General features: G+C 37.9%; 1 protein-coding gene across 1 annotated transcript; it reads left to right on the forward strand.

The window, feature by feature from the left end:
- Positions 1-1,012: 1,012 nt before the first annotated feature.
- On the forward strand, positions 1,013-1,852 carry LOC131634243 (non-seed lectin-like). The gene has a single exon (XM_058904893.1). The coding sequence runs from the start codon at positions 1,019-1,021 to the stop codon at positions 1,814-1,816; it is 798 nt and encodes a 265-aa protein (XP_058760876.1). The 5' UTR covers positions 1,013-1,018; the 3' UTR covers positions 1,817-1,852.
- The last annotated feature ends 8,176 nt before the right edge of the window (positions 1,853-10,028 follow it).

The raw sequence follows: 10,028 nt of genomic DNA on the forward strand, positions 1-10,028 counted from the left end.
TTCCTTTTTGGAGAATCATAAAGACTGAACGGTTCCTTTAGAAAACCTATAGAACATGCCATTGCAGTTACATACATATACTTGAGCAAGAATATAGGAAACCATAAAAAAACTTATCATTACTTCACTGGTTGTGAACATATCCATAATTCAAACCAATTCAACAATGCTACAAAATTACAAGTATGGAACACTGTTACAAACTACCAACTACATACAAAATGAAAACAGACCAAACATACAATTATGGGCGGATCAAAAAAGAAGTGCAGAGTACTCCCACTAATGCTATAACAAAAATAAATACAGTCGAATTTTTTTACCTAATCAGCTAAGACCATAAAACAATCAAATCAAGTGGGAAAAATCCACACCGACGAGACAAAAAATGATAACTAATCAGCCAATTACTAGTGTTACGTCAAACCAAAATTTCATGTCAGCTGTTAACCATAATTCAGTGTATCAGGACATTTCATCGAACACCTTGCGGGCGAGGACAAAATCTTCATTTTTCTTCCGATTTAGCTTTATGAAGATGTATACTTCTAATTTTAGTTCAAACACTTGTGTCATAGATTGATGATTTAAGTCCCACATCTTCAAACTCACACAAATAAAGCAAATTAGACACAATCAAACATGAAACAAGATTAAATTACAGGATAAACAAATATATATATATATATATATATATATATATATATATATATATATATATATATATATATATATATATTAGAGCATAAAGTAAGAGCTGATCGTAGCACCAAAAAGACGGAAGAGGTGAAAGAATAATCCAAATTAAATGTACAATATAATATATATAAGTTACAATCGCATCTCAAAATAAGAAATGAACGTGGCACAAAAAATATAAAGCATGTTAAATGATTCAAGTAATATTTTTCATGTTTATTATAATAATGGATGGCGGGCTTCACAATACCTACCATGACATTATATATGTGTGAGAAACCTTCCAATTATCTTCATTCATAACTTCACACTACTCACCATGGCTTTTCATCTCACAAACCTTCCAACTCACAGACTATTCTCTCTTGTTTTCTTTTTCCTGTTGGCCACAAATATAAACTCAGCTCAACCACTTTCCTTCAATTTCAACAAACTCACCAATGGTAATCCAGAATTAATCATTCAAGGGGACGCCCATTTTGTAGACGGTGGTTTTGTGGCACTCACAAACAGAACACCTCCAGCTACAACCACAGGACGTGCCTTATATAAAACACCTGTGACCCTTTGGAACGATACTACTGGCCAAGTTGCCAGCTTTAACACTTCCTTTTCGTTCGTTGTAGAATCCCCGGAGGAACAACCTTGTCCAACTGATGGACTGATCTTTTTCATTGCACCCCTGGACACCGTGATTCCCAATAACTCAGACAGTAGATATCTAGGAGTAGTTGATGGTAAAAATGCAATAAATCGATTTGTTGGTTTAGAGTTTGACCTTTATCCCAATTATTTTGATCCCTATATGAGACATATTGGAATCGATGTCAACTCTTTAATTTCGCTCAAAACTGAGAAATGGAATTGGGTGAGTGATTCATTGACAAAAGTAACTATAACATATGACTCTCCTTCTAACGAGTTGAGTGCTCTTGTCACTTACGAGAATGGAGAATACACTAGCATTGCACAAGCGGTTGATTTGAAAACTGTGCTTCCCAACATTGTTAGGATTGGTTTTTCTGCTACTTCAAAAACTGGTGTAGCACACAACATTCATTCATGGTCATTCGCATCAGACTTGGAAACAACTATAAGCAGTGTCTCAGACATATGAATGAATAATATTATTACAGTACAGGCTATGCTTACTTACCAGCAGCTTGTAATTTTTTTTTTAAAAGACAAGAAATCATTAAAAGGGAGAACTAAGGGTTCTCCAACCCGCTTACAAGAGATGAAAACGGGAAGCCCCGCCAAAAAGAAAAAATTACTAACCAATTACATTACGAGAGATAGTACAACGGATTCATACAAAACTCGTATAGAGAATAATTGGATTGAGTAATTTCTCCACAAAAAGACCATCTCCAAGCCAACAACTTGATGTTCCAAACAATGTTGTTTACACTCCACGCCTCTTTGCAAAAACAAGCGGCATTTCTAACCAACCAAATGCACCAAATTGTGGCAAACCAAATAATGTCCAACTTCCTATCCAACCCCAATTTACTATGAAAAAATAAGTGCCAATCCATAAAATTTGAGAAGCACTCTTCAACCGAAAAAGCCCCTTTACCCACCCAAAAAACTATCTCTTTCCAAATATTTTTCACCACCAAACAACCAAAAAATAAATGATCCCTATTCTCCTTACATACACCACGATAAACACACTTTAAATCATCCACGGACAAAGACATCCCTCTCAATTCCAAAAGATCCTTCATGGGAAGCCTATTGTGAAAAAGACGCCAACCAAACGCCTTTATTTTGCAAGGAACATCCATACCCCACACTAAATCAAAGGCAACCATGTGCTTAGGATGAGGACCAAAAGGAATACAAGACTTTTCATATATCTCATAGCAAGACGATACCGAAAAAATCCCCTCGGAATTGCTATTCCACACCACCGTATCCTTACCAACCGTCCACCCCTTGAAATTATCCAAGCGACTCATCAAAGACAACCTAAGCCCACTAAGATAAGGATCCACCATCACGGAATCGGGAAGTCCTAAATTCCCCCATTTCCAATCGTCCTCCACCCACCCTCCCATGGCCGCCACCGAAACATTTTTAAGACGGGAGGCTAAAAATAAATCCGGATAAACCTCTTTCAAAACCGAATCATCCAACCATTTTGAATACCAAAATGGTGTATTATAACCATCACGGATAATAAAATTGCAACTACCAACAAAAGGATCTTTCAAGCCAAGAGAAGAATAAGATGAAGAAGAGTTAATATTTAAAATATCTTTCCACCAAAAGGAAAAAAGAGGCGAAAATACCTTACTATCCACGCCATACACCAAAGAAGAAATATCGCCATACCGAGCTTTCAAAACTTTGTACCACAACGTGCTTTGTCCTTGAAGAATCCGCCACCTCCATTTATTAAGAAGAGCCATATTAAAAAGATACAAGTTCCTCACCCCTAAACCTCCATATCTCTTTGGTAACGTGACATCCCCCCATTTTATCCAATGGATGCTTTTTTTATCTTCACTACTGCCCCAAAGGAACCTACTTTGAACACTAGTGAACAATCTCACCACTTTCTTCTGCATCTTGTAAAAGGACATAGTAAATATACAAAGCGAACTTAGCACCAATTTGAGAAGAGTAATCCTTCCTCCCAAATTCAAAAACCGGTTCGACCAACCTTCCAAGCGATTCCTCATTTTAACCAAAAGAGGTTTCCAAGTGGCCTCCTTTCTTGGATTACAACCAATAGGAATACCCAAGAAATAAAAGTTACTCTCCTCCACCTTACAAGATAGAAAATTGGAAGCCGCCTCCAAAAAATGCACACTAACATTAATGCCAATTAATTTACTTTTGTTATAATTGATACCAAGGCCCGACACTAATTCAAAAGCCCGAAGAACCGCTCGGACCGCCCACAAATGTTTCCAACTTCCTTCCCCCACCATAAGCGTGTCATCCGCAAATTGGAGAATATCCACTTTACAATTGTCATTGAAGGAATAACTTTGGAATTCACCCAAAAGCATGGATTTCTTTACAATAGCCGTAAGCCCTTCCGCTACTAAAACAAAAAGAAAAGGAGAAAGAGGATCACCTTGACGTAATCCTTTATGAACCTTGAACTCTTTAGTTGGACTTCCGTTGACTAGAACCGACATATTGCTAGAAAACACCAACAACTCCATCCACTTCTTCCACTTTTCCCCAAACCCCATCCTATTGAACAAGTACCTCAAAAAATTCCATCCCACCTTGTCATATGCTTTTTCAAAGTCCACCTTGAAAAGGACACAACTACGACCTTCTTTCCTCGCATGATCCACCACTTCGTTAGCCACAATAACACCATCCAATAATTGTCTACCGGGGACAAAAGCATTTTGAGAAGGAGAAATAATTGAGTTAAGCACCACTTTTAATCTACCCGCCAAAAGTTTTGAAACCGCCTTGTATAAACATCCCACCAAGCAAATGGGTCTATAATCATTCAACCCCACCGGGTTATTAACCTTAGGAATTAGAGTTAAGAAGGAAGATGTAATCCCTCTAGCAATCGGACCACCTTGAAAGAAGCAATTGAAAAAGCATATAACATCCTCTTTAATAAAGTGCCAACATTTCTTTAGGAAAAGAAAAGAGAATCCGTCGGGACCCGGACTCTTCGCCCCTCCACACTCCCACACCGCCTTCTTAATCTCCCCTTCAAAGAACGGTTTCTCTAGATCCTCCGCTTCTTCTCTACTAATGGAGTTGAAGTGAATACCGTCCAAAGTAGGACGAAGCCTCTCCGAATCGGCAAACTTCTCCTCAAAATGAGAAAACACTTCTTCCCTAATTTCTTCCACCGATTCCATCACACCTCTTGTGGAATTAATCGGACCTAAATGATTTTGTCTTCTCCTTTGTCTCATTACTTTATGAAAAAAAGCACTATTAGAATCACCATCTTTTAGCCACAAAAGTTTAGATCTTTGCAAAAGCATGTTCTCCTTAATCCTTAGGTTTCTCCAAAATCTACCCGTCGCCTCCTTTCTAAGGGCCAAGTCATTATCAAATGTGGAAGAAGATAAAAGATCGAAATCTAACCTCTCATCCACGGTATTGATGTCGTGAACTCCTTCCTCAATCTCAAGGTCAATCTTCCCGAACACATCCTTGTTCCACTTCTTGATTTTGTCTTTGATAAGTCTAAGCTTCTCCTTTAAAATAAAATCGCCTCGACCATGGACCACCAAGTTTTTCCACTCCTTTTCCACAAAAGGCAAGAAAGAAGCATTAGAGAACCATTCATTGTTGAATTTGAACGGTTTAGGTCCCCAATTATTTTTATCCGTCATAATCCAAACCGGGCAATGATCCGAAATATCCCTATCTCCAATCATTTGGCCAACCACATCCCACCTATTCACCACCGTACTAGATAAGAGAAATCTATCAATACGGCTCTTCGATCTACCATCACCGCTAAACCACGTAAACTTTTTTCCCTTACACGGAACATCCATCAAATTGCTTAAATGAATAAAATCGGCAAACAAATCATCTTCTTTGCAACAAACCCTATCCACCCTACCTTTTCTCTCCCTTCTATTCTTGATCGAGTTGAAATCGCCTCCCATAATCCACTCTCCATCATTGAATTTCAACTTCAAATCAAGCAAGTCGGCCCACATCCTCTTCTTCTTCACAATGTCACAAGATGAGTAAATATTCACGACATAGTAATCATTATCTTTCCACCTCACCTTAACCCCCAAAAAACCATCTCCTCTAAAGCTCGAAAGGACCTCCAAGTTATCTTTTCTCCACAACGTGATTAACCCCCCCGATCTTCCCACCGAATTGGTGGATGAAAAACCAATCTCCGGATGACACCAAAAACTGTGAGCAACCTCCTCCTTCATGTTAGTCAACTTTGTTTCTTGAATAAGAAAAATGTCCGCGTTACCTTTATTGATAATAGTATTCACTCTCCTTCTTTTGAGCGCACTTGCTCCCCCTCTAATGTTAAATGATCCAATAATCATTTCACATTATCTAAAAGCTCCTTCCTTCCTTCTCCTTCAATGACACATACTTGATTACCTTTCACCAACTTGTTTCCCCCGGCATCCACCACTCCCATAGCTACGATAGCCGCCCACAATCTATCTTCCACATCCCTCTTCAAGAATTCCCATTGTCTTCCATTATTTCTTCGGATGTCCGAATCTTCTGATTGATTCCCATATGAATAATTCTCCTTCATCTCTATCACCTTCCCTTTTATTCTCCTTCCACTATTTTTCCTGTTTTTAATTCTCCCTATGCTACTGTGGCCCTCCTCCCTTGAATTTAAGTTTATCAATTTTAACTTCTTTCCTTCAGCTTTGAACAGATTCCCATCAACATTTCTTTGACTCTCAACCGGACCTCCTACCGTGAAGAGGTGCTGGGAGTTCCCCACCGCTACACCAAGGCCCTTGTTATGCATCCTGTTTACATCAATACTCTCTTCGGCTGTACCACTGCCTCCTGTGCGTCCTTCCTTTTTCTCAACAGAACCACAGTTAAAAGAATCTCTAACAACAGTATCGGCCCCACTATTACTACTCGGTTCAGCCTCTTCGGTAATATCTACCCCATTGTTCCTCTCATTCCTTCCGGTGCAGCCTTCTCTATAACTACCAGAACAGCCCCCAGCCTTGGATTTTCGAACATTGGAAATAAATGAATCGAACATACCTCCATCAGCATCATTGAGCTGCAAAACGGGCCCTCCCTGTACTTCACCAGTCATACTCCCAACACTGTGAGCAACCTTCTCATTAGACGGTTCCTCGACCGAAAACTGTTTAATGCTATCCGATGATTCCTCTGCACTATCATCTGCTTCTGGGACAGATACTCCATCCTGCCAAACAAAGTCAGAATCGGAAGATTCTCCTTCTGAGGATACGGCCTCCGGTTTGCGCTCCACATTACGGTACCATCCTGCAGCGTCTTCCCTAATATAAAGCTTCCAACAAACACCATCGATGGTGACAGAGATACAATCGGGAATCACCAACGCTATAGGAATATTCACCATGATCCTAGCCACATCCAAAACCTCCCCTTTAGCTGTAGATTCATCCACACATATAAACCTCCCCCAAGACTGAGCCAATGCCACGAAAAATTCTGAGCACCAAGCATTTGCCGGTAAACCATAAATTCTGATCCACGCATCTCTCGAAGGGTCAATCTTGTCTGCCTCCCACTTTTCAATATGCGTAAACCATGTCGTCCACCATGTTTCACCCTCCTTGATTAACTCACTGATAAAACCTTCCTCTCTTTCTTCAAGTAAGCAGCTGTTACCACCTAAAGGTGTGACCTTGATCGCGAAAACTCCCTCCATTTCCATGTGAGTCTGCACGTTGAAAGCAGAACCCGGGATACAAACCTTCCCCACAAAAGCTTTTTTGAGTCTGCTCCTTAAATCACTGTTAGATTGGAAATTAAGAACAGCTTTGTCTTCCACTTTACCTGTCTGCCCCTTTTCTGCGCCTCGAACAACTTCTGCGTAAGAAGAAGGACCAGCCTCTTTCCGTAACATAGATACCCCTGTTCTACCAAGCACATTTCCTCTTCCATCGAACCTTTTAACCGTCTGCTTACTCTCGCTCCTTTTCTTCCACTCATCCCTACTGAATCTGGGCAGATTGACATGAAGTTTCTTGCCCTCAATTAGGATATTATCCAATCGAACTGCTAACATTCTACCGTCTTCTACGTCAGAGAACCTTGCAAAGCCAAAGCGTTTACCAAACTTATTCCTCCTCGGAGAAATCGCGACCTCTACCACATTACCTGAGCATCCAAAAAGTTCGAACAAATTCTTTGCAGAGTAGTCTTCTGGGAATGCAGAGACATACATCGAAGTAATGGAACCACTTTCGTCCTTCCGATTCCTTCCGCCAAACGGGAAAGTATCCCATCTCCCTACCAATCGATTCGCATAAGAAACAGTAGACCAACCTCCCTTCTGCATAGAGAGCAAACCAGGAAAACCAAAAGAGCCAGAAACACAGAAGAACCGAAACACAGGCCGACAATACTCAACCAACCGGAAGACGGGGATGGACCCAACTCGTGAAACCGTCAGACCTACACGACCACCTCGATAAGGTCCCTGACCCTAAGGCCAGGAATTTAAACCGAAATCAAGGAGAAGATGTATCTCAACAGTTCAGAGATGTCCCACACCCATTCTTACCACAGAGGAGTAGTGAGCGAAGCCGTCGTGCCGCCTGAGAATGCGATATCGCGGAATGGGAAACCCTAAATCCCCAAATCGCCAGAGTTCTCTTTCAGTCAAAAGTTTCTGTATTGCAATGTCAAATCTCTTTCACTGATTATATTGACAGTTAGAAACACAAACAAAAAAAACTCGATTATTTTTCTCAACATGTAGCCTTTGAGGTCCTAGCTTGTAATAATGACCCTGCTTACTAGCAGCTACGTGTAATTTCTTATAAAATAAAGACCATGCTTTTCTACTATGTTTCAGTTAAATTTTCTTGCTATATTTCAACTATATTTTTGTTTTGTCTTAATATATTTCTTTTTAAATAAATACAATGCTTGAACTATGCGAATTAATAGTAGCTTGAAATTATAAAATAAATAGTGTTTACCACATATTTATTATTAATTATCATATTAATAAATAATTACATATACATGAAGTGTATAAGACCACTTTCAATAATGACTTATCTTTCTCATATAGATGTTGAAATAAAAACTTTTTCATTTTGTCTTCTAAAATTAAATGATAAAAATCATTTGTATAATGATTTTTCGTTAATTTAATGTTGTTATTCGTTGGGGCCTTTGATGTTCTAGAGAACCGGAGTCATGTTGGCAGTTGATATTACTAGAAAACATACCTACGGTGAAGATGTATTACCACAACCATTTATATAACATAGTAATATTTTATTTTTTACGCGCATTATTTTTATTTTTATTTTATGAAGAAACATTTCATCACGTTTTTTAAATCTAACTATGATAATAGAAATTGAGTGACAAACATAGAATCCCAGCATCAACCTTTTTAAATTTTTTCAATAAAAATAAGCGCACGACCCTTAAAATTTTTTGTTATTTAAAAATTAAATGTATAACAACCACGATTGTTTCATTCACCTGTGGTTATTAGTTCCATATTTTATTACAGTTGTTTCTTGCAACCGTTGTGAAATTTTTTTTCACTTAAAATAAACATAACAAACATCCTACTTCGTTCATAACACACAAGGGTGCCCTAGTGAACGAGGCAACGATGATAACTAAATATTCACCATCTTCATTCATTTTTTTAAACGAATTTCTTTCACGAATTAAATTTCTAAAATCTTCACCTTATTTTTTGTGACAATAACTTTGTGTAGTTACAAATTCATTATTGGGTTTTTGATATGCTTTATGTTTTGGCGTTGTTAAAGGAAGTAAATGGCAACAGACACTAAGAGAAGGAAATTCTTTTATTCACTAAAAAGGAATTAATTACATTTTGGATCCTCAGCATATGTGCCTACATTAGAAATTTTTTTTCTTTATCTCTCTCTTCTTCCACTTTGGAGGCATTAGCAGATGTGCCTACTCCTTCAAACTTCAGAACTTTTGAAGCTTCCTCAGACTTTTGATTCTCTTCCTTTGCTTGTTTCTTCATCAACTTGGTAATCTCCTTCTTAAAATACCTCTTTTCTGCCTTATACTGTTTACGTTTATCCATTTTAGATGTAATGTGATCTGAATGTTTACGTTTATCTATTTTTATAAGAAGAAATCTACCTTTAAGACTATACATCAAGAATCTGACTTTGACTTTGACTATCTGGAAGACCATGAGTAGATTCTTTTTGTTACTGTTTCTCCAAACATTTGTTTATGTTTTTACTAGATTCTCTCTTATCTCTTTTTTTATCTTCTATGTGTAGATTCTTGTGTCTACTTCATATAAGGAACATCAAGAAGGAATATGGAAAAAATAACAAGTAGTTTTTATTCTTCATTCATAATTAACTGTAAGTTATAATTTATAAGGTTATTCACTCACAATTTTTTATTTTGAATTATAGGTGTTTATTTGTATGTTGTTGATGTTGTATGTTATCTGTGGTGCAACTAGAAATATTTATCATTGAACATGGATCTAAGACAGTTGTGAACTCGTGTTCGATGTGAAAATATTATATTAGTCTCTCATATAATATTTCCATAAAAAACACATCTTTTCAACTCTTCATAGCTTACATGAAAGGTTAGTTATCAAGTTCTCCCAATCTATCTGAATTATT

The sequence above is a fragment of the Vicia villosa genome, unplaced genomic scaffold, assembly GCF_029867415.1.
Source record: "Vicia villosa cultivar HV-30 ecotype Madison, WI unplaced genomic scaffold, Vvil1.0 ctg.001262F_1_1, whole genome shotgun sequence".
In the NCBI taxonomy this organism is placed as follows: Eukaryota; Viridiplantae; Streptophyta; class Magnoliopsida; order Fabales; family Fabaceae; genus Vicia; species Vicia villosa.